The sequence below is a fragment of the Crinia signifera genome, chromosome 1 (genome assembly GCF_055691185.1).
Source record: "Crinia signifera chromosome 1, ASM5569118v1, whole genome shotgun sequence".
In the NCBI taxonomy this organism is placed as follows: Eukaryota; Metazoa; Chordata; class Amphibia; order Anura; family Myobatrachidae; genus Crinia; species Crinia signifera.
Genome location: NC_139217.1, coordinates 106,370,167 through 106,396,750, shown reverse-complemented (window position 1 = coordinate 106,396,750; position 26,584 = coordinate 106,370,167). Strand labels below are relative to the sequence as shown.

General features: G+C 43.4%; 1 protein-coding gene across 2 annotated transcripts in view; it reads right to left on the bottom strand.

Moving 5' to 3' along the window:
- Window positions 1-26,584, bottom strand: part of SH3RF1 (SH3 domain containing ring finger 1) — a 139,005-nt gene that overhangs the window by 35,980 nt on the left and 76,441 nt on the right. For both annotated transcript variants that reach the window (XM_083171020.1, XM_083171029.1), the window contains exons 3-4: window positions 17,231-17,506; window positions 1,400-1,495 (exon numbers count right to left, since the gene is read on the bottom strand). In XM_083171020.1, coding sequence (XP_083027146.1) covers window positions 1,400-1,495; window positions 17,231-17,506 — 372 coding nt within the window. The remainder of the gene's footprint in view (window positions 1-1,399; window positions 1,496-17,230; window positions 17,507-26,584) is intronic.

Genomic DNA, 26,584 nt, shown 5'->3' with positions numbered 1-26,584 from the left:
TGGCATCGGGTTCAAAAGGAGGGCCAGAAACCACTTAACCCCCCTCCCCACGTTCCTGCCGTCGCCACATCAATATCAAATTAAAATTGGTGGCCGCCAGTGTGTACATACCTCTATACGCACGTACAACATTGGAAATATATATATTTTTTTTTACTATTTTAACCAAGACTGGACAAGGTGCACGGAATCAGCACCCCGGGCACTGGCATATTTTCCAATTGATGTAAGGTCAGCTCAAATTGCAATTTAGGGTTTTTTCTTGAGGGGGTAGGAGTCTTGTAACTCAGCCTAGTATAGTATTACAAGAGTTCTTTATGTCGTTGGCATATGGCTTATTGCTTTTGGACACCATCAGCTGACCAGTGATCCTGCCCGCTGGAGCACAGATCATGATACAGAAGCACCGATTGTGGCTACCTACATCGAGTCCCGGCAGCCGCACCAGGTTAGACGGGGGCACACGGATGCTGTGTGCATTCCCTGCTACCAAATGAAGGATTACTAAACATCTATTCCTCAGTGACACATTGTCTTTTAGCATATGGAGGGCACTAACTCGGCATTTCATCCATCTATGGGAGCGATGAGCGTTTAATATAATACCGGGCTTCCTGCACTATTCTGTATTCCAGCAGGCAGAAGCAGACTGTGAAATATCTGAGTGCATCTGCCACGTTATCCCTAATCCGATCAGTGATCTGATTCCATTATCTCTCCACTTGGAATATTTTATACAGTATGTTTTATTGCTCCCAATCCTGTGGAGAAGAGACTTTTTATATATGTATTTACCATTTATTGTATGATCGCTTAATGGTTTAAATCTACTATATGCAGTGTGCTTTTGTGGTTATATTCTGCAATACCCCCCGGGTGGTTTTACTAAAGTGTTGTAATAAATATCATTATTTTTTGGCCAAGTGGCGCTGACCTGTTTGCTATGCTGCGAGTATACGCAGTCTGAATATGCTCTGTACTTTGCAATTATGCCAGTAATTCTTTGTGAAGACTAAAGCCAGCCAGTATAATGACTTATGTTATATATGGAACTATGTTATCGGGGTAGCCACAATACTGAGAACACTAAGCAGCCTGCAAAGAGAATGAACTTCTGATCCAAAATACCTTCACAGTGACAATATAAAGGAATTCATTTTCTGCAACTATTATGGTTACGATCAACTAGTAACTCACGATGACTTCAACATATTCTATGAATGATGAAGACAAGGCAACACATGTGCTTTATTAAAGGCAGTCAAAACCAATGCACTCAGCAATTAGAAGTATTTGGACAGAGATTGGAAGTCATGCTCTGGGTTAATGAAAAAAAAAAAAAGGATTGGCTTCAGGGCTCATTGTAAGTCATTTCTATCAACATGGTTATATTACTTACCTCTACATAGGAAATCGGGAATATTCCTATTTTGTCTCCCAGCATTCCTTCTGCCCAGTTCTCATCCACTCTGCGGATTACTGTGAGAATGTCATCCTGTGTAGACAAGTTAAAATGATCTCAGCATTCTGCACTCATTTCGCAACACAATTCCTGTGGGTTATGGGTAAAAACTGGACCCGGACAAGACCCTGGAATGCTGGACCGGACATCAAACTCTGCATTGTGGAGTTGTAGTGTCCGGTCTAGGGGGTGTCCTGTCCGGGGGGGCTGCCTGTGACACATGTAACCGGGGAGATGAGGAGGGGGAGAATAAAGCCTCAGTGTATGGTCCGTGCATGTAGAAAAACCAGAACGATCCGGAACACAAAGGGAGGCTGTAATCTCCCCTTCCCCATGTCCCTGGTGAAAGCTATCACAGGCATCCCCCCGAACAAGGCACCCCCGGATGGGACACCCCCAGGCATTCCGGGGTCTTGTCCGGGTCTGTATTTGAAAACAGATAAAACAGTATCCATTTTACTTAGGACAGTAATTATGTTTACAATGTGATTCAAACTATTAATAACAGCAAACCCCAATAAGTATGGGACATCAGCAAACCAATCAAGATACTTTGGCTGAACACAACAGCTGCTAATGCCAATTGTATGGTACAGGTCTTCTGTATCACCTGATTCACCTTCTAAGCATTACGTTATAATCTGCCACTACGTTTTCCTGAGTGACTACAAAAAACTAAATTTAAGTCCCAGGGTGCTAATGGCTGATGAAATTGCGGTCTTATCTTCTTTGCCGCCTGCACAAATCTACGTATATAGCGGTTGTCTGTTATATATTTCTGTTCAACATGGCTGCTAAAGCTGAAATTTGTACTTTTAACGAGCTGACTGACAATCGTTTTTCTAAACCTTTTTGTAAAAAATCCAAAACAGTGGAAATTTGCTCTGGTTTTCTCTTATTTTCCTTGCACCAAGATCTGTATTTCAGCCAAATTTTGTAGTACGTGCTAGAAGTTGACGTTTTCCTCGCCTTGAGCAAAGTAGTTACTACTGGCCCTGAAAAGCCTTTATTCTTCAGGGTCTTGGCTTCAGTAGGATTGGAGTTTCCAATCCCGTGATTTCGTGATTAGACCATGCATGTAGTCAGAGGTTACGCTGCCCATCACGCTGCGCAGCACTGTCTGCCTTGCACCATGGCTCTCAAGTTCCAGCCGCTTTCCATGTCCATCTCTCTGCAGGGTAGCACTGTCCGCACTGCCACTCCCACCCGCCGGCTCCTGGCCCCAATGCCCCCGTAAGTAAATTTGCAGGGTGGCCTTTTTTTTTGGGGGGGGGGGGGGGGGGGGGGGGGAGGAGGCCAATCCCAGGATCCCAAGAATCAGGTATATTTCAATCCCAAATCCCAGGATTGAAAAAATGCCCTGGGCCCTGGGATTGGCCTACCTAATAAATACCCCTGACTGTGTTTGTGCCCCTACCACTGATAATATGTAATTTATTAGTGTTCCTTCTATATAAAATTAAGTAACTGACACCTATATTTGCAGAACTTCATTGAGAATTGCATTTGCACTGTGGCAGTTGAGTTCCATTATATTTTAAACTGTGTACTATTACTTTGAATTTGTGTCTGTAGATAATATTATTGTACATTGTAACAGCAACATCATCATCATCTTTTACTCTTAAGTAACCACATGTTCTCAAGGGAAAATACTGTACAAAGAAATAGTGAAACCAAACATATCATTGTTACAGCATATGTAAGATGACATATCTCATAAATAAATGTATACATAATACTGTCCAGATGGTATATTACAGTATTATATTGTATACAAAATGTATAATATGACTCATTAATTAAGACTGTCAGGCCACATCCCTAGGATTTCTGTTACTCCTGGAGCTTGTGCTACTGTTTTCTCCTGGCATATGTCTGACACATATACTATTGCAGAGCTGGACACATCTTGAGATGCCTTCATTTCAGCATACACAGAACTGCACCAATCAACAGATGCATTTGAGGGCCAGGCATTTCACATAAAATTAATTCAACTCACATAAGGTAAATACAGCAGCTCACTTTGTCTTTCTGACCTTCAAATACTAATATCTGACCGCTAATAGCAGTTCTCATCTATGTAAAAAGGTTCCCGTTTTCTCCAAACTAACTCCAAACTATTTTCTTAAAAGTGTCCAACTGTCTTTTAAGAAATGTGTGCCACTCAGCCCTAAGGGGCACCATGAAGTGATTTACAGGGATATTCTACTATACCTGATAAAACATTTGGTGCTAAAAACAGGTTTTCTCAATCTTTCCCGATGTTTTTATCTGGCTATCCAATTTAGATCACCTGATGAAAAGCATGTGTTCTCACGATAACATACAGGTTCAATGAAACCTGTATGTTTTCGGCCCCCGCAGTCCTATTTTGAGGGAAACCGGGGCTGCTTGCAGTGATTTTGCGGGCGAAACAATATCCCTTATTCTCACAGTGTACATATGACTTTAAAAGCTAGGTAGATAGCCCAGCGAGCCTATTACCCGTGATCTGTGATCATGGGTAATAGGATATCATTATCCTGAATCAATTCATCAAGCTGCCTGGGCACCTCGAAAAGCTGGTGGCATTGGGCAGCATCTACGGGTCGCCGGTAGACTTTTTCAAACCTCTAGAACATTCTGACACATCAATAAAAGTTGAATCTAGGATTTACCTAAAAAAATTGTTTCTTCTTGATTCAATACTTAAAACATATGCGCTATATAAGAAACTGTTAATAAATAATAATGAAACTCCATCATGGCTAATTGCAGATACCGCAGGGAAAATGCATTACAGAGGGCACAGTTACGTAACCACAGACTTAATACTTGGTTGACATTAGGACAATGCAGTCCAGTTATTGATGGACATGGGTGATCTAACTGGCTGGAAATTAAAAAAAAAAAATCCCATTAATGGACTGAAAATTACACTTATGCTTGTCTAGTTGTAAAAAGGCAATTCCCAAAATCGCATAGTTGTAAAAAGGCAATTCCCAAAATCCCCTCAATACTCTTATGTGCTTCATAATACAGAGTAAAACTGTGCAGGGTCCTTGTGCAGTAAACTTCTTCCTGATTGGACTTCATTAGGTAATCCTAATTTTCTCTGATCTTTATATGTGAAATGAGCCGTCAATTTCCAGCTACAAAACAGAACTGCTGAAAAGAACCAGCGGCATACTTCCCGGCAGCCCAAATACACTGATCACCTGCCAAATCCAAATGAAAAGCATCACAATATTTGTTTTGTAACATTATATTATCAGCATGCTTAGGATAAGCTGTTTGCACAAAAGCTAACATACGGAAAACAAGCAAACAGCGGGAGGTACCTAACATTGGGCTGCTGACACTCATTTTAGTAGATGAAATGTATTCTCCTGTACTGGGATAAAGGTGCAGCTTAAGCTGAAAAACTGCAGGTCCAAAAAATGGAAGAGAAGGGGACAGCCAGACAGCGGCAGAATATATATGGCGGGGGAAGTCAGTGGTGGAATCCATAGGGGTGTACAGAGGCCCTTATTCAGATCTGATCGCAGTACAAATTTGTCTCAAAATGGGCAAAACCATGTGCACTGCAGGTGGGGCAGATGTAACATGTATAGAGAGAGTTAGATTTGTGTGTTATTTTGTTTCTGTGCAGGGTAAATACTGGCTGCATTATTTTTAAATTGCAATTTAGATTTCAGTTTCAACACACCTCACCAAAATTTAACTCTCTCTGCACATGTTACATCTGCCCCACCTGCAGTGCACATGGTTTTGCCCATTCTGAGAACAAATTTGTACTGCGATCAGATCTGAATAAGGTACAGACTGTAGATTAAGAATTTTGGACATCATAATGCCAACATGGTCACCATGCCAACAAGCAAGTGCACATACAGAGATGAAATACATTGGGGTGTATAGATAATGGTTGAATAACAGGGGTGTACAGGCCACATTGGAATGTACAGGAGTGAACAGATAGCACTATACACAGGTGTGTACACTCACCAGTGGAATACACAGGGCAATACAGACCACAATGGTTTCCAAGGAGTACAGACAGCTGTTAATTACACAGGGCATACAGACAACTGTTAAATTACATAGATGGTATTTGGTCAGATGATCAGTAACCATGCTGACATTTATAATGTAGACACTACACAGTAGACAAGCTGCTTGCTTGCATGGTTCAATGCATTGACATGCATCATGTCTTCATCCTCATAATTTTGAATGTTCACAAAGTCAACATTCTAAGACTGACAACTGTTAGAGTTAAGCACTGCTGTAAAGGTTAGAATTAGACAGCGGGAAGCTTCTGGTTTAGCTGTGAAAGGGAAGTTAACACTGGGAACTATAGTGAAACCACGTTGGGGAGTACAGGTAGGGTTATGGGTAAGGATTTAGGTCTAAGCAATCGTTAGCACTGGAACCGGTGGTCACATGACATTAGATAGACTGTTTACCTAACATAAGACACCCATATAGACACTTATTTGGTGGTGGAAAATCATATTTGCCCGTTATTCTCTTACATATTTGCATATTTGTTTCAGATCTGCAAAAAATATTGAACAAGACCAAGACAACCAGAGTAAACAAAAATACTGTACAGCTATAAACTGAACTAGTTTTATTTATGGAAGTTCAACAAACAGTTACCCAAGTAAAAAAGGAATTGCTTCCGTAAACCTAATAACTGGTTTTGACATCTTTAGCAGCAACAACTGCAACCAATTTCTTACACTAACTTGGTCAGTATTTCTCATCACCGTAGAATAATATAAACCCATTCTTCTCTGCATTCTTTAATGCAGACACATTGGAGGGTTTTCGTAGTATAAGCTTCCCTTTTAATGTCTTTCTACAACATCTACATTGGATTCAAGTCAGGACTTTAGGCCACTCAAGAATCTTCATTTCTATTTATTTCTTCCAGATATTCAGAGGTGGAATTGCTCGGTCTGGTGTCTTGTGCATGTTTTGTGTGAGCTTTAGATCATGGACAGATGACTGGACTTTCTCTCTCCGAATTTTCTGGACGAGAGCAGAATTCATCATGGCAACTCACCCAGAAAGTGTCCACACACCATCACACAATCAAGTTTGACGGTTTGTATAATGTTATTATTGTGGAATACTGGTTTGCTTTGAGCCAGATGGAATAAGCTCCACGTCTTCCCAAAAAATACTTTTTTCCTTACCAATCCACAGATATTAGCCCAAGGGGCTTTTTTGTTTTTTTGGCAAATGTGGTATGAGTCTTTAATGTTCCTCAGGGTTAGTAGTGGTTTTCACCTCCTATGGATACTATTTTGCCTGGTCTCTCTCTTATGGTAGAATCGTGAATGCTGACATTAACTGATGCAAGCAAGGCCTGATGTTTCTTAGATGTCAACATTGCAGGCAACGGTACCCAGCATCAGCAAGTGTCTACACACTTGCTGATGCTGTCAGCATAGCCCCTGCTAGCGATGGAGTCCCAGAGCCTTGAGGATGGAATTTAACCGGTTTCAGACTGATATATATATTTTAATAACATTCATTCTCATCTCTTCTGGTATTCACTTTGATTGCGACATACTATTCTGCTTGTGGAGACCTTTCATCCTGCTTCACATTACTGAAACATTCTATTTAAGTTATATGTTTACAGTCAACAGGGCTGGCAACAATCAAGTCTGATTGTGTCTAGTCTAACTGAACCCAATTATCAATTCAATTTGGTTCATCACTTGAATGAGCAATTAAGGGGCAATTACTATTTCACACAGGGCCCCTACAATAAATGAAATAATCATTCTGAATTGGTTTTCTGCTTTTACTCATGTTGTCAATATCTCATAATCAGTTTAGTTTAGATAGAAAAGTATCCTTACCCTAGCCAAAGGGCCTGGGCAAAGGAAAAGCATATTGCGCAAATCACCTCACTGATGCAAAGGTGCGTTCGGGTCACTAGTGTATTTTCAGGCATCCCTGATTTAGGAGGCACCAGGAGAACACAGGCTTCAAATTCTGGCCATTTAGCCATAAGAACTATGTCCATTCCCCACCAGTAGCTTGGCTGGCATAGGAACAGATGCCACACCACACTTTTCTCTATTCTCTACCACGCCCCCAATATAAGAACATATACTGTACTATGCATAGTGGTTCTCCACTCTCCACCAGGGCCCTGGCCAAACCTCTATTCTCCACTTATAGGGCCGACATCCTCTAGCATAATATCAGGTAGTGCTCCTAGAGGTTTTCCATTCCCCACCATTGGCTTGGTCCAAACCCTCTGGTGAGCACATATACTACACCAGGTTTTCTACCATTCTCCATCAAAGAGCCCAACATCTCCTGGCATCAGAACAGGTACTAACCTTGTGGTTCTCCATTCCCCACCAAGTGCCCAAACCAACTGATAAGAACAGATAATAAACTTATGATGTAAGGAAAGAAATAGAGTAAAACATGAACAAGTTTAACAGTACATTGGTACTCTGTGGTGTTGGGCAGACTGACCCATGTACTGTGCCAACTAAGCTGATGAAGGAAAACTGTGGTGTTCACCTCTGTATGAAATGAAATTCATCCAACTAATTTAATATTAACTACCTTGCAAATTGGTGTAATAGGTGTTTTTTTGTTGTTATATATCTAAAGATTACATAATCACCAACTCTTAATTTTTTTTTTTTTAATTGACAATTTATCTATACCCAGGAGTTGGTCACTCTCTAGATAAACCTATGCAGCATACTTGCCTACTTTTGAAAACTAGTTTTAGGCAGATTATAGTTGGAAATAGAATTTTGCACAGGGGGGTGGGGGGTGTCATGCTCCTCCCAAAGGGCATGTCTAGTTCCATATATGGAGAGATTGTGAAAAGAGATTGTGAACGTGGCACCTAGAAGCGTGGTTGTGCACTGGTACATCTGAGAGGAATCTTTTAAAATGACATATACAAATGTAGACGAGCCCCAAAGCAGTTAGCAGTTAGTTGGTAAAGTGCTGGGAAATGGTACTGATGATTCAATGTAAATGTATCTATTCTCTCATTCCTTTTTTCCCCCAAAATGTGAAATGTGGGCTAGGTGACATGAGGGAGATTGATAGACTAATGAGGGGGAGAGGGAGATTGCTGCTATTTTCAGGGAGTCTCCTGCAGAATGCAGGAGGGTAGGCAACTAAGCCTATGCAGTTAGGTGCCATTTTAATCACCACAAGTAGCCACTCACTGACAAAGGGTTTTGTGGACATAAAGTGATAAAGTGACTAGGGGCCAGTCAAATCTACAGCCAACAGATCACTGGTGGAGGAGAGGGGGACTACTTCAGCTCTTGTGCTTGACATTGACATTACAGGCTGTAGTACTGGCCAGAGGTGAGGAAAAGCCTGAACAGTGCAACATGTTTGTTCTTGCAATGGCCTGTGCAGTCAGGCACCATGATCACATTATATGCCCGGAGACTACCATAAAACATAACTTCAGTCACAGTGCCAACTAAAGATAGCTTTGTGCAAAAGCCGCTCTATCATTTCCTCTGTAACTGATGTTTAAGGCGTACTAATGTTATGTACGACTGAAACACTGCACCATTTATTATCGGAGTTAAACAGATGGACTACAGTGTTGTCATCATGATAATTATCACGTCAGTGATGATGGTTTACTAGATATATACTGCCCAGGGTCCCCAAATTACTCACTACAGGAATTTACCAGCTCTGCAGATGCCGTTTCTGCTGCACAGTAATTATATCATTAAACTGTACATTCATTACAGGGACTGCTATGGCTGCTGAAGTCTGTTGTAAATTACTATGAATATTAGGACTTTAATACTACACAAGAGTAATAACTACACTAAAAGGCAGAGAATTATTACATATTTTGTATTTTCCCATTACAGGGCTGTCCTTAGCACTATTCTCATAACGTACAGGGAGAGCCAATATTTCTGTATTTGCCAAATAATCCGTTTATCTCCTCCTCTCCTTGTTTATCATGCATCGAATCACAATATGCCCGACTAGAGAAATGGATGCCATTGGAGAACGCACAGGTCAGGTAATAGCAGACAAAGGGGCTATAGGTTGGAGCAACCTGGTGTAAAAGTCTAGCATATAAAATCAATACACTAGGGATACTTAGGCAAAACAGTTTTGAGGTTACAGAGCCTTTATGTACTGCTCACATTTGTATATGTGGCCTGTATGAGGGACCACTGACATTCCTTTGTTTCACTTAAGCAAAGCAGTGTACTGCAGAAGGCAGATGAAGCTTTACCCAGAGCAGTATCCTGCAGCAGACAGCAATATTTACCCAGAGCAGTATCCTGCAGCAGACAGCAATATTTACCCAGAGCAGTATCCTGCAGCAGGTAGAGGAATCTTAACAGAGAGCAGTTTACTGCAGAACGGCATATGAATCTTTACCCACACAGCAGTGTAGTGCAGCATGCAGAGTAATCTTTACCCACACCACAGCAGTATATACTGCAGCAGTTGGATGAATCTTTACCCACGGCATTATACTGCAGCAGGGATAGGATTGTTTACCCAAAGCCGTATAATATACGGCAGAAAGGCATATGCATCTTTACCCACCGCATTGTACTGCAGCCGGCAGAAGCATCTTTACTCATACCACAGCATTACTGCAGCATGCAGAGGAACATTTACCCAAAGCACTATCCTGCAGCAGGCATAGCAATATTTACCCAAAGCAGTATACTGCATCAGGCATAGGAATATTTACCTAAAGCAGTATACTGCAGCAGGAGGAGGAATAGTTTCACAAAGCAGTATACTGCAGCAGGTGGAGAAAATGAGTCAAGAAAGACCATCCTACAATCTAAAAGCGCATTACCACGAAATACAGGGTGCACCGTTATCGGGGAAACTTTAAACACAAGTATCAAGGACTGGAACAAGTACATTTCTATCTATGTTAAGCTTGTTTTGTATTTTGAGCTGTAAAGACAATTGTAGAGCACTTTGAGTCCTTTTGGGAGAAAAGTGTTATATAAATATCATTACTTTTATTGTTATTACATTTAAAAAAAAATAGGGGGGGGGGGGGAGGGGGAAGTGTCCTGGTGATTTTCCTTATATTTTGTATATAAATCACTGTGCCTCATATTCTGTCCTCTAATGTAACGGCAAAACCTTGAAGATGCAGGAAATATCCTGTGCAGCGGAATAAATAAATTAATAGCACCATCACATGAATTCCACCCTGAGTCATTAATACATGTGCTTGTTCCAATCCCAGATACTTGTGTTTAAAATGTATTCCATCATTATAAAACACCCTGTATAACAATGTTCTTACATATACATTGCCTGGATCTGCACAAGCTTAATTCCCTGAAAAGAACAGGGAGATTATAGACCCAAATATTGTCTCACTAGCATACCTCCCAACAGTCCAGATTTTATCGGGACAGTCCCGATTGTCAGGGCCTGTCCCGCTGTCCCACTCGCGGGCGGCAGTGTCCCGCGGTGTGGGGGGGCTGTTGGGAGTCCCCCCTGTCAGCTGCTAAGCAGCGGGGAATAAACGCTGTGCGCATGCGCACAGCGTCTATTCCCGCAGCCAGGGGGCTGGGGGCATGGCTAGAGGCTCACGGAGCCTCTGGGTCTTTCCCCCATAGCGGCAAAATGGGGGCGTGGCCTCGCAGGAGAGCCGCTAGTATAGGCCACGCCCCCCAATTAGGCCAACCTCAAAAAAAAAAAACGGCGTTCCGCCTCCTGGGCTGCCAAAGTTGGGAGGTATGCACTAGGAAGAGTACTAACTAGACAAGTGCCCTTACCAAATTTTGCTAAAAGAGTGTAAAAGAAAAAAACCCTCTGTTTTGCGCCACATTATGTTATAGGCTGCTTGTAATGTGTGCATTCTCTCACAACATGTCTGCTCATCTATAGGAAATATGCAAGAAAATAGCATGTTCAGCTGTACAAGGTTCATAATATATTACTTGTGTCAATCATGTCAATGTCAACCTTTTACTTGTGTTGACCTAGGGCAGGCATGTCCAATCTATGGCCCTCCAGCTGTTGTGAAACTACAAGTCCCATCATGCCTTGCCACATGATTGCTATTAGTGAATGCTAAAACTATGGAAAGGCATGCTGGGATGTGTAGTTTCACAACAGCTGGAGGGCCACAGTTTGAACATGCATGACGTAGGGTATGTCGGCCTAGGAGCTATCGACAATTAGACATTGTCATATACCATAACCGTCACAGTATAGCACAGTGATCTAGGAAATACATGACAAATGATTTTCCCTTTCTAGTCACATTAACAGATTTCTGTATAGACACAAATGTTGATTAGGGGTGTGGATTATTAGATAGACGGTGTCTAGATAGACCATCGACAGGTCAACCACTATTGGTCAACACTTGAAAAAGGCTGACATGCAATAGATTCAAAAGAAAAGGACCCTTATAAAACCTATGAATGAAATGTGCGCACATGCAGTAATCCGTGCGATGAAAGTTAAACATACGACCTAACATGTGGCAGTCACAAAAATGCTAATCCCGCATCTTGTGTCACTCACATGGCCTCCATCCCCTCTGTTCAATACTCAACTTGTCACATAATTACCAGTTCCCAAGAGAAGGTAAACTTGGCTAAGCAAGAAAGGGCTACAGCAGAGGCCTATGAGGTATGGATTTACTGGTGATGCATTTTTTCCAAAAAATGTATTTTTGCTTTTGCCACAAGCCAACAAAAGCTGCTTGGTTTGGCTTTGCAAATTGGAAGTACATGAAGAAAGAAATATCTCACGCAACTGTATGCTTACACTTACAATCACACACGTAAACCCGAATATGACTACATCCAAGTCAGACGGAATCCAATGTTAACTTAATAAATCTGGATTTGTGCGTCCCACATGAATCATTCCGCCGTAATACCACACTCACCTTCACTGCGCTGGCCAAAACAATGCTTCGTGTTACTTACAAACTGTACCTCAGTCCAATGATTTCATGCAATGTGATTTTATTTCTCTATACTGTACCATAAAATACATATCACAAGCATAATCTTTCTTACCAGTGTATAGACATAAAAGGGAATTTTTTAAACATTTATATACATATACAACCAGTGTATAGAAGGAATATCACCAGGGCTTAATTGAGAGGTTTCTTAAATCTACTCAACATAGGAGGAACACAACCAGAACTCCAGAAATCACTTAGCCAAAATAAATGTAATTTTATCTACTTTGTTTAATTTTAGATATTAAAAACATGGAAGCGTGCTCTTGTCCTTCATCTTTTGCTATATGAACTATAAGGGCACACCAAGCGAATGCAGTGATAGGGGCCCATGCTTATGGGTGGGGGTCAGTTCCAGAGTGGGTGTGGCTAACCATTAGGGAGTGAAGGTGTGGGTCCTCTGATAACTATATAGTAAATACTACTACTCCATGCAGGGCTGGCGCCACCACTAGGCAGCTTTAGGTATTTGACTTTGGGCGCTAGCCACTGGAGGGAGGTACCGGGTTGGAAAGAAGCCGCATGAGGAGCAGGAAAGCAGCTGCCCGCCCATTAATCATTCAAGCCAGCCTGTGGCACCATCTTCAGGGAAAAGTAAGGCCTTCCTCACACTACTAGCAACCCCACCCGCCCCCAGCCACAAGTAGCACACTTCCCTCTGTAGAGCAGTACAGCAGTGGCCGCGGGTAAGCCTGCCCCCCCCCCCTTCATGGATCAGGATAACAGGTCAGCGTCAACCGTGGGTGGTGCCTGCACCCCCCTCCCCTGTGGAGCTGGATAACGGCAGAGTCTAATATAAATGGAGAACTGTGTTTAACAATACACTAATACCGAGGATGTTCCTTCAATACCTGCTGCTGTTCAGTGAGTCATACCCTTCCATAAATGTATCAAAAGTAATTCCATAATACAATAAGAGACTGTTAAAAAGTACACCGTGTGCATATTAAACAATAAACCTAGTATGTAATTTGACATAGTATGTAATTTTTTAGCTTTTAATCTGTGCTGCATTGAAGAAGAAATCATCAAAAGGCAGCCAGCTATGATTAAGTGTGGCTGTAGCTGGCCAACAACCTGCACCAACACGCAGTAGATGTAAGATATTGGGTGCCTGCGAGCAGGAAGAATGCTACATGCTAGACTCCTACAGCCTCAGGAAGGCAGAGACAAGTATAGTCTGGTGTAGCCAGAAGTTCCTAATGATGTACATTTATAAGTCACAGTGTGGTGTCAGCAGGCCAGAAAGGTACAGTAAAGGCCCATACACACTGGGCGACTGAGCTGAAAGTCACTCAGAACAGCAGGTTTGAGTGTCTTTCAGCTCAAAGCCACCCAGTGTGTATGGCCCAGCGATGAGCACTGCTGCGCGCTCCCGCATCATCGCCGGAAAAGCCGCTCAACTGCTGGTTATACCAGCAGATGAGCGGCTTTGAGGACAGCTTTGCATAGAACTGTGCATAGAACTGTCCCCCCCCCCCCCCCCCTTTGTTTGCGATGGGCAGGGGGAAAGCCGCTCAGTGTGTATGCACTGAGCGGCTTTCTATCCAGCGATGAACGCAATCATCGCTGTCCATACACGCTGGGCATAGTCGCCAAGTGTGTATGGGCCTTTAGTCTTGCTGCAGAAGTGTACATGTCACCTACACAATTCCAAGTGATGACATCACAGAGCCACACAGCGCCCATAACGCCCGTGTTTTTAGGGATCATAGTAATAATGTAATCAATATAATCTGAAATGTTGGCAGACTATTTACTGTACCCTGTGTATAACAGGTGCACTTTAATATCCACAGTGTATTTATATTACCATTACTGAGCAAGCAGTATGGCCCAGCAGACATATTTGTTGTTCGCAGGGTTGGTGACTAAAGTTCCATTCACACAATAAGCAATATTACAAATTATATCCAACATCATTTATAATATGTGTACACTCAATATGGTTAATGATGCACGCTCCTGCGGGTCCTTATAAACGTCCTTAGTTGTCTGTACATGCAGCTCAATTTTGGCTATATCAATGACAACAGCATGTACGGAGCGCGCACAGAAGGACATCACTGATCGATATCATTAACGATATTGTTTAGGGTGTATTGCGTTATATCGTTTGTCAGAAGTTCAAGCAGGAATCGTTGGCAAAATTGTACGTAAACAATATTACCTAGTGCAGTGATGGAGAACCTTGGCACTCCAGCTGTTGTTGAACTACACTTCCCAGCATGCCCTACAGTAGTTAAGCATGGCCAAATAGCATCACAGAAATAGCGACGGTTACCAAGCCAAACAGTCTAGACTGTTAACCATCAAAAAATACAACAGCAGGTCCAGGGCCGGCGCCACCACTAGGCAGGTCTAGGCATTTGCCTAGGGCGCCAGCCACTGGAGGGCGGCAGTTCGCCCTCCGTGCAAAGGGGGTACCTGCTGCGCCATCTGGGGAGCGGGCAGGGGGGTCCATGCCGGCTTCTGACAGGAGCCTGCAGTGGTGTCCTTGCTGTGCGGGTACCTGCGGCGCTGTGTATAAAGCTAGCGGTGGTGGGGGGTCCCTGCAGTGAATAAGAAATAACTAGCGCTATCCGCCGGGCTATACAGAAGCTGGGTTTGAAAACACTGGCCGCATGCTGATTGGCTGAGATTCAGCCAATCAGCGTGCGGCCAGTGTTTTCAAAACAGAAGCGCTTCCCGCACCGCCGCATAGCACTAGTTATTTCTTATTCACTGCAGGGACCCCCCGCTGCCGCCAGCTTTATACACAGCGCCGCAGGTACCCGCGCAGCAAGGACACCACTGCAGGCTCCTGTCAGACGCCAACATGGACCCTCCTGCCCGCTCCCCAGACGGTGCAACAGGTACCCCCCTCCCACACCCCCGGCACCGGGGCACCCCCACCCGACTCCCCTGGGGTGCTCCGGTGCCTTGCACCGGCCCTGAGCAGGTCTCTTTCTGTCTTGTAAGCAAGGCCATCTTATCCTCTAGTTTTATTATTGATTTTCTTCCAATTATAAACTATGAATATGAGTATGAATGTGCTATATAAATAAATGGATGTCCCCCAGCTTCAGTGCTACTTGGTTTGTTTTGTACATTACAGATGGTAATAACAGGCGGAACACCTGAAATATATCCAGCTCTTATGTTGCATTCTGTCCTGATTAGCTGATCTTGCTGAGTTTATCCCTTAACAGAAGGCCAGATCACATCAAAAGCCAGAGCAATCTACATCTAGAAACTGAATGCATATGGTGTGCGTCTGAGGGAAAGGAAGCCCCTACCACCAGCATCTTTATAGCACTTTTATGTCTAGCGCAATAACAAGACACAGCAACGACAAACATTCATGATTCAAAGACAAGTGCAATGGTGTCTTCAGAAGCTTCTTTCCCCTGGCGGGTAGAGGTTATTTTAAGTTCACCAAACTGTTTAGTAATGTGCGATTATTCTGGCTCTTTGTGGACCGTTAATGATTATTCACGTGCAAGAGCACTGCTCGGATGGGATACCGTCATTGGATCACCAGCAAGTTGTTAGGTCGACATGTGTCTAGGTCAACATGCAGGACAGTGGCGTAACTATAGCACCGCAGCCTCCGCAGTCGCGGGGGGGGGGGGGGGCTGTGCATATGGGGGCACCGGGGGGGCTGCAGTGCTAAAGTAATCCCCCCGCCCCCCATCCCCCGCATGCTTACCTGTTCGCGCGTCCCGGCTCCCCTCCTGGCTTCAATCAATGCTATGGAGACGGACCACGATAAAATGGCCGCCCCATAAAGCAGACTGTTCTCTGAAACTGTCTGCGGTATGGGGGCGGCCATTTTATCGTGGTCCGTCTGCATAGAATTTATTGAAGCCAGGAGGGGAGCCGGGACACGCGGACAGGTAAGCATGCGGCAATGGGGGGAGGGGGCACGGGGGCAGGCACGGGGGGCCGGACGGGCAGGGAGGGGGGGCGCCCCCCATTAACGGCGGGGGGGGGGGGGCGCCCCAAACAAAGCTACGCCGCTGATGCAGGAAGGTCGACATGGGGATTTCACTGTTTTTTGAGCCGACATGCGGTATTTCATGCCCTACCATCCACCAGGGCGTGGTGTGAGAACAAAATAGTGTGCCGAACATAGTGAGGCACCGAGCCTGAAGCATGGTGAGCAGATGCGGTGCACTTTAACCTGTGTCCATGTTGACTGTGTCGACATTCGGGTCAAAAACAGTAAAAAAAAACATGTCAACCTTTTCACTGTTGACCTAACCCATTGCAACCTAATGACCCTGTCGATCTAGACTCACGTCGACCCAATGACTGTAACAACTTTCTGGTGACCAACTGATCCACACCTGCACGGATAGTGTGAGTGGACGGAAGTAAATGGCCCCATGCTTACAGACTCCGATCTACTATTATCCTGTAGCTAGTCAGCACATATCTGCATCTGCCTTGGCTTTTCGGGGTAAAGACAAAAGTGGAAAATGTATAGATTCCATATCAATTTATATTGGAATACTGGAAATATATATTTTTAAATTAAAACTTGATACATTTATTCACTTTGACTTTTTATATGTTGTATGAGAGACACATTTTCTTTTTATAAATAGATTATAGGAGAAATATATAATGTACATAATCTCTAGAGTTCTTTGAATGGAAACCTGTAGAAGCGGAATTCTAGAAGTATCACAAATGACTATAATCCGGCTATGCGTTAATTGGCCGGGTTTCATCAGCTGAAGCATTACTAATCCCTCCAGACAAGTTTTCTATTTGGTTCCTACCTTTGAAAAGGGCAAGCAGTCCTTGTCAGCTTCCTTGTCTTTCACTTCAAAGTCATAAAGTGCTTTGCATTGAGGCGGAGGTTGAGGTAAAGGCTTGATAATCTGCACAAAGTTGGTTGGGAAGAAGCCGTGGACTCCGTTGATTTCTCCGTGGTACCAATTCTCGTCAACCTGACGGCGAAGCACGATGATATCGCCCTTGTTAAATTTTAGATCCCCAGGCTCTTTCCCTTCGTAGTTGTATAAAGCTTTGGCACACGGTAACTGAGGTACACCCTGGAAGAAAAAAATATATAATAAAACTTTAATGTAAAAATAAAACCCCAAAAATATAATTTTAAATATTGCAAATTCACATCATGCTTTAATGCAAAACATACACATCTACCTATCTATCTATCTATCTATCTATCTATCTATCTATCTTCTGCCAAATTTAGCAATAAAATCACATATGTTTACAGCTTCATATTGACAGTATATTCCGGCTTTCCGGTACGAAGATCCTGCTCTACAATACCCAAGCTCCACTTTTGCTTCGTGGCCAATGTACAGTATTTATCAAATTGCACTTTGTAAAGCTATATTCAAGTACAAAGTTTCATGATCACGTCATTACAGTGCAGGTTTTAAGGCAATCTGGGTGACTTAATAAGTACCTAGAAGCCTGGATACCCTTAAAACAGGAGTGGAATTTTACTAAAATGGGATTAAGACTTTACATGTGATGTTGCTATGGGCAACCAATCAGAATCTACTTCTTATTAATTTAGCACCCTCTAGAACAGTGGCTCTCATTTTCCAGGTCTCCACACACAATCAAATGTGAAATAATTAGCTCCACCTGTGAGCTTTTAAAATGTGTCAGTGAATAATGAGTGCACCTGTTTACCTGCCGGGTAACTTGGAAAATGTGCACTGTTGTGGGTCCTTGAGGACCGAGGTTGAGAACCACTGCTCTAGAAGATAGTAGACAGGATCTGATTGGTTGCCCATAGCAACATCACGTGTGAAGTCTTATTCCCTTTTTAGTAAATTTCCCCCATGGACTGTAATGGCAGAGTTTGGTAAACTCTGCTCTAACAAAAATAAAAGGTACTTGTGTACTTTCACGGCTCCGACGATGTGCATTGTACAGAGAAAAATCGCATTGCATCGCATGAGATCGCATGCGATCTGATGCGATGCGATGTCAGTTTTCACAGAAATTATGGACATGAGTTGACATCATGTAAAATGCACCCCAAATGTCATTTTTCACACTGTACCACCCCCACTATCAACGCCAACCCGAAGTGTGGCGAGCGGCGGCGGTACGCGTCCTACGACCTTTTCATACCCCCACTATCCACTTCGGCGTGGAGTTGAGAATAGAAAGTGTGGCGAGCGCAGCGAGCCACCGAGCCCGAAGCGTGGCGAGCGGACACTGATACCTGTGAAGCCCGCGAGGAGACACGGATACCTGTGAAGGTATCCGCGTCCGCTCGCCACGCTTCGGGTTCGGTGGCTCGCTGCGCTCGCCACACTTTCTATTCTCAACTCCACACCGACGTGGATAGTGGGGGTATGAAAAGGTCCTAGGACTCGTACCGCCGCCGCTCGCCACGCTTCGGGTTGGCGTTGATAGTGGGGGTGGTACAGTGTGAAAAATGACATTTGGGGTGCATTTTACATGATGTCAACTCATGTCCATAATTTCTGTGAAAAATGACATCGCATCGCATCAGATCGCATGCGATTTTATAAAAAATGCATAAAAACACGGTAAAATCGCATCGCATGCCACTACATATGGCATGCGATGGGAGCCGTGAAAGTACACAAGTACCAAATAAAATTGTATTGTGGTTGGGATAGGACTGGAGATTGCAGGCAGAACAAAAAATATAAGTACAAAACACTTAAAGTAAAATTTCATTTGAGAACCGTTATTATAAGGGAAAGAGGTAGGTTCTCAGAGCTGCAGCTATAGCCGTCACAATTCTGCCCTTTCCCTCTGTATTCAGAGGCAGCTAAAAGTGCCTGACAGAACCGCCAGCCCTGTGCATGGCGCAGAACATACAGCTGAGGTCATGTGGCTTTCTGCATATGCTTACCTCTAATTAGCCACATTTCTATCAACACGCCCATGGCAAACCTAATCTACATGCAGGGAGAATTGTGCACAACTTATAGAATCAGCGAGCGTGTTTACCAATGAGAAAGCAGATGATGTTAAAAAGTCATCTCATTTACAAGCAGCATTTCACACTATTGTAAAGAGCACAGCACTTACAATAAACATAGAATATGAAGTGTGGATTGTTATCCCAGCTTGGCTACTAAAAACCTTGGAATTTGCTTTCCACATGTCCACAACATGGCCACGGTATTTTATGTATCAGATCACAGACAGAATTGTACTCCTAGCTTTTAACAGGAAAACCCTTTTTCTAATGAAAGAAAATCTATAACAGATCTGCTCTGGAACAGTAACTTGAAAGAAAATAATAATAGCAACTTCCCATATTCATTAATTTTACAGCGTCTAACAAAGCCTTCTTCCAAACCTAGCAGATGTCAACAGCTCTGTGGTTCTCCTCCATTCCTCAATTACCATATGTACTGTACTTCATGCTTCCCAAAGCACACCGAAACCCCCATCCATCACTCAGTCACTCTGTGAGGTTTCCGTTTCATGGTGTGATGTAGCCGTATCAAGATAACTTATCCAAGAAATATTGCTATCTGCACAATTATAATTTCTTGCATTAAATCAAATAACATACAATGCACAAAAATAAATAAAACAACAACAACAAAAAAAAATACACACAAGACCAAATGAGAGCAATACTATAAACATAGATCTAGTGCCTGATTGGATAAGATTATTAAATTGGTCACACCTTTATTGCTAGGATTGTCCATAATGCCAAATAAAATGCTGTACAAGGTGGCAAGAGATGACAGTGACTGAGAAGGTGTCAAGACACATCACTCGAAGCTCAGCTCAGGAGAATGGTGGCCCCAGACGGACATGTAGTAGTATGTATAGGGGAGGTTTTCATTCTGAAATACCTATCCTGAAGTATGTTCATTGGAAATTCTTACTTTAAAATGTGAGTCACTACACCCATTCTTTTGTTACATAACAAATTGTTAATAGCAGAACCGCTCAACTAGGAATTATTTGGAAGCTTGCAGGTTTAGTATTTACTGGTGTGGAACACCAGATTGCTACATATTTTAATATGACAAACATATTTATAGCCATGTTTGTGTGAACGGACAAATATTGCATAGGGGTCACTGAGCTACCATTTACATATCCGTGTGTTCCATGAGCATTGCGGCAATAACTGATGTGCAAAATATAGCAACACACCTGTACATGTATATGTGTCAAATATAGCAACACACCTGTACATGTATATGTGTCAAATATAGCAACACACCTGTACATGTATATGTGTCAAATATAGCAACACACCTGTACATGTATATGTGTCAAATATTCCTGTATGTTTGTATGTGCTAGATGAAGCGATATACCTGTAAATAGATGGGAGCTAAATATAGCAATATACCTGTAACCGGCTACCACAGGGCAACAGATGAGATACAGTTACTAGGTCGACCACTGAATGTCAACAGGGTCCGAAGATCGACACAAGCATTAGATCGACAATGGGAAGGTCAACAGTCAAAAGGGTGCCATGAGTTTTTCTTAGCCGACATGTGCCGACGGGTGGTATTTCATGCCCTACCATCCACTACGGCGTGGTGGGAAAATTAAATAGTGTGCCGACACGGTTCATGCGGGCCAAAAAAAAAAAAACATGAAAAATTAATGTCGACCTTTTGACTGTTGACCTTTCCATTATCGACCTAATGCTTGTGTTGACCTTCCGGCCTCAGCAATGTTGACCTATTTCAGTGGTCAACCCAATGCATGTCGACCTAAATAGGGGCAACCTAATGACTCATACCCCAACAGATTAGTGACAGCACTCCCTAAACATTCATGTCCTGCAATAGAATACAGATCAGAGGTGCACAGTATAGAGGTCAGGAGCCCAGAGACCCAGTACTGCTTCCCTGATAGTTATAAATACAGTATACTGCGGCTACATCAGCATGAAATCCCTAAATAGAGAATTAGAAAATCAAGCGATTATCAAATGATAGCGTATAGCGTCAGAAAATGCCTATGGATCGCGTTTTGGGGTGGAAACCGTCCGTTTTCTGGGTGTGGTGGAAAAAGGGCAGGTGCGCCCAGGCATTAATGAGGAGGGTCTGTGACGCCAGTAGTGACCACTTCCAGCCTGCCTCAGTCGCACAATATTGGCAGCCCGTTGAGACCTACTCACATTTGCACAGCGAGTAAAAGCCTTTATGGTTTATGACCTGCGTATGCATTTGCGTGTGGATGCCGACCAGCAATCCATTGGCAATTCTGCATGAGGCGGTTACTCAATCTATCTGGGCGGCTGCTTACTCCTCACAGGCTACTGCGAATTCTCACATTAGCGATCCATACTGAATGAACCCCTTTTGTATTGGATCTGTTTTTCTAACAGAGACACCATTCACACGCACTGCTTCTAACATTATACTTAGCTGGCATTCATTTATTTCTGGGTGTGGCAGTGGATCACACGCAGTACAGCCGCAGTCAGCGATATCATTTATTTTATGGGCACACATGGATGTATTTATGGAACACGACCGGAGAAGGGAATAGAAAACCGGTGGGTGCAGTCACACATATACTGCTCAAAGACGATCTACCACTTCCACTGCTGCATGTACTATACAGATGGCAGTTACTGGGGGCCTTCAGCCAAACTGAACATTTCCCATGATCCTCATCTCACTTTATTACCCCAATTATATAATGGGCACTATTACTCGTCTATTCATACTTACCCGCATCCAGAAATGCAGCCCTCTAAAATAAGGACATGTTCAATGTAAATCATAGGGAACCAGGCTGTATATAACAGCTGTGTGTACTTACTACTCGTACTGATGAAATGAATGAGCTACATACTTCAGCAATAACATCCACAAAGTCTGTGTTGCTATTGGCCTACATAAGAATATTATATTACAGATTTCTGTGTTACGTAAGGGAAATAAATGGCCTTCAACCAGAAAAAAGTAGTTGATATGCAAGTAGCATATGACATCTGGTTATGGAAGATGAAACATTATCTGTGACATTCTAATTGAAACGTTGTATTAATGTGTGTTAGTGACCGGTCACATGCTTATCCAACAGAAAAACCGGCATAGAACCTCTGCCTTGCTCTGTAGCCGCTCACTGGTACATGTCTAATAAAGAGAGACATGGGAAGCCAAATCCATTTGGCGGTTCACAGGTTGGTCTATTGAGAGCTGCTTCTACCTCTTTCTATGCCCTTGTTCCTAGTTTGCCCTTTTCAGCATACAAAAAAAAGAGTGTGCTGAATAGGAGCACTGAGATGCATAGAACGTTTCCTTTACAGAGGAGATCTGCTCTGAAAGAATCTTTCAGAAGCTCTGCTAAGACGTGAACTACAATCCGAGTCTGTAATAAATGAGACCACTGCTATCTGCATGCTGGACACATCCTCCTCGCATGTCTCCCCAGAAAATTAGATCTGCTGAGCTTTCACACTTAATTCTAACAAGAATATGCCACCAGCCAGAGCCTACGTGTCCGAGTCAGCGGCTAGTGCCTGGGTTTTTATTTAATTAGGAAGTCTCTACTCTGACATTGGGGTATATTCAATGACTTCTGCGAGTTGTGACAGCGAATAGTGCTGACTGCTCGCTGTCTCAGCTCGTACAGTCAGTATTGAACTGCCCCCCCTCCCCCCCCTGCACACGCCTTTTCCACGTCTCTGGGTTTTTACAGCGGTGTGTGTGGCCGCTAAAACAGCGAGGCTTGAAGCTAAATGCAGCGGGCTCCCTGCATTAGCCGCGAGCCTCGCTGTTTGGGGGAATCCTCACACCATCTGACAGCGAGGGTTCCCTCGGAACATTGAAAAGGGTGAGCGGCTGCCGTGGGGATTAAATAGCGAAGGTCACTTGTTTTCAGCGATGCCAGCTATTTAACCCCCTCACCGGCCGCATTAAATACGGGCCATTGTGTCCATCAGATCTGGCAATACTGAATAAAGCACCCCTCCTGTAGATGTATATTGGCCGCAGATAGCACCCCCGCCCCTCCCCCGTGTATTTAGCTAGCAGCGATGGGTACCACCCCACTGGAGCTGGCTAGCAGCCATGCTGCTGGTCCTGGATAGTGGGTGCAAGTAGCCGGCCCCCGCGTTTCTCAGCTGTATACGGTTGGTGGCGGATAGCACATCCAAGTTTTAACCCCTGTCAGCAACTGGATAGCTGCTGCGGATAGCACATTCCCCTTCCCACAGCATATTTGGTTAACGGCAGCGGGTAGCACCTTCCCCTTGTAGCTGGATAGTAGCTGCGGGTAGCAAACTCTCCCACTGGCAAACTTTAGACGGGCCTGGACATGTGCTGGCTTAAGCAGGGAGACCTTTCGGGCGCTGCAGGATTTGAATCCATGACGACATGGTGTGTTACTAACGATAACCTTTGTGCTGTGGTCCCAGATCTCTTGAAGTAATTGACTAGGTCCCCCGTGTAGTTCTGGGCTGATTCCTCACCGTTCTCAAGATCATTGATACCACACAAGGTGAGATCTTTTTCTAGCATTACTGTCTCACAGCGCTGAGGTCATGGGCTCGATCCCCACCAGGCCCTAAGTGTGCGGAGTTTGTATAGTCTCCCCGTGTTTGCATGGGTTTCCTCCGGGTACTCCAGTTTCCTCCCACAATCCAAAAATATACTGGTAGGTCAATTGGCTTCTAACAAAAATGAACCCTAGAACGTCTGTGTGTGCGTGTACATGTGGTAGGGAATATAGATTGTAAGCTCCACTGGGGCAGGGACTGATGTGAGTGTTCAACTATACTCTGTAAAGCGCTGCGGAATATTTGTGCGCTATATAAGAAACTGTTAATAAATAAATAAATAAATAATAATTGCACCAACAGTTGTTCTCTGGTCTTGGCCTTGGTGGAGAGGTTGCAGTCTGATTGTTTGAGGGTGTGGACAGGTGTCTTTTTTTCACATTCTGTCTCTCACAGTTGAAGTGTAGCTACAGATGGAGCAGCTCTCATTTCAGCTGCTCCTGCATCCACCGTCTCCCCGCTGCTCCCCAGTCGCGGCCCACAGCCCCCACTAACCCTGCCCGTCTCCCTGAAGCGGTGATGGGCAGGGAATCTGCTTCCCGCCACCGTGCTGGCGGGGATGCCTCAGCGTGTGAGACGCTCACACGTACCCGTCAGATGGAGCTACTGTCTTTCAGCACCAGCTCAAGAGATCTGGCGATTCCTCAGGCTGGCTGACTTTTTAAGTCCGCCAACTTGCACAATCGGTGGCTGTCCAAATACTTTGTTGCCCCACTGTACATAAAGATGCGCTGTTACTGCTGCATGAATTGATTATGAAGAGACGGTGTCTTATAGTGTTCATTCTCTTCCCTGTCTGGGGTGTCGCTGTCTGCTGTGGTGTGACTAGCACAGGTCTGGTTTGCATATCAGTGCTAATATACAGAACACACTGCGCTAGAAGAACTACAGCAGACAGCGACACCCCAGGCAGGGAAGAGGAACTGCATGGGTTTTCAAAGATAGCGAGTGCTAGAATGAACACTATCCTATACGTTTTGGCAAACGGTCTATATTTTCTCATAAGTAAAACAAAATGCAGCCTCTTTACACATTAATGTTAAACATATATACATATGCATCAAATAAACTTACACAGACATGCAAAAAAAAAACTGCAGAAGAAGATGGTGACATGGCTTTAAGCAGAAACCAATTTCCATGGTTTGAGTCATTGGTACATTGTGACGTGCGCCTCTCACAGATCTACATGTAGCAGCCCACTTCACTCTGTGCTGGTTCATCAGGCAACAGGCCTTGAAGATCTGCTGAGTTTACATTTTCCTTCCAGCCTTTCTCTTGGCTCCACATGAAAGGAAATCAGCATAGTAAAAATAAAAAAAAAGTTCCAGCAGTCTGCCCACAGGTTCGCAACTGCCATTGTCTCCTGCCAGCAACATGGAAAATCTTAAACTGTCTATAGTGAAGGCATAATTACATTAGACTTTATGAAACTCTTCATGAAGTTCTTTTAGCAAATATGTATTTTGATTTTACTTACTTCCTAATTAAAAAAAAAAAAAACTTAAACAGCTGGATATGTATAAAGTGCTCTGAAGATAGGTTACTGTGCATCTGTGGCAGATGGTGCATTAGTGTGCGATATAAACATATACTTTTACACAGTGTAGGATCCCCCCCTTTCTTCCTTTAAATGTAATGGAGTATTCCCTTCCCTTTCATGACAAACACACAGAAATCTCATTACTTGCTGACTAAACAGCTTACAGAGATCACTGGTCACTTGAATCAATACAAAAATAAAACCAATCAGGCATCTATATACTTTTAAAACCATCTTATGCTGGCCACACATCAGACCAACTTTCCTCCAACCATCCATCCAACTAGTTGGTTGGTTGGACTGAAAATCTGGTACTGTATGGGACAAACGCCAATAAGCAATTTGCTCAAAACTCAGGAGAATGGACAAAAACATTCAGTGAAAATGTTTAAATCAAATAGGTCCAACTACAGTACATAGAGTGACATTTTTAGTCCATTTTCTGATTTGGGAAACAAATGACTTAATTACAAATTACATTGGCTCCTATCCAGTACCAGGTTTTTATTCCATCCAACCAACTGGTTGTATGGTTGGAGGAAAGTTGGTCTGATGTGTGGTCAGCATAAGTCTACAAAAAACAGGCTCCACCCACAGGCAGCTAATCTACAGCAAAAGAACAAGTTTCACATTTCCCAGAACTACTCCACAATTCCCCCCCCCCCCTTTCTATGACCTGGCCATAGTACTCCTTCCTGCCCAACAGTTCCCACGAGGTCACCCAATCTGCCTTTTTGGTATATTTGTAGTGAGCCATTCCATGTTCTCCTAGTTGCAGCCTTGAAGAAATGACCACAAACACAGGAAGAAAGAGCCCCATGGTTCCTCGGCCAGGGGAACTCTTTAAAATAACTTATATTTAACACAGGTCTTGATCTAAATTGCTGCGCTTGTTCTTTTAATGCATGGTCAGATTACAATACCTGGAGGCTTTCTCGCTATTTAGACTCATTGTATTCTATTAACACACAACTCTGCTCATTTCTGTCCTGAAATACAACTGTGGATTAAAAAAATATCCAGACAGCACTCCATAGCATAATATATGATCTTTATAATAAGGGATAC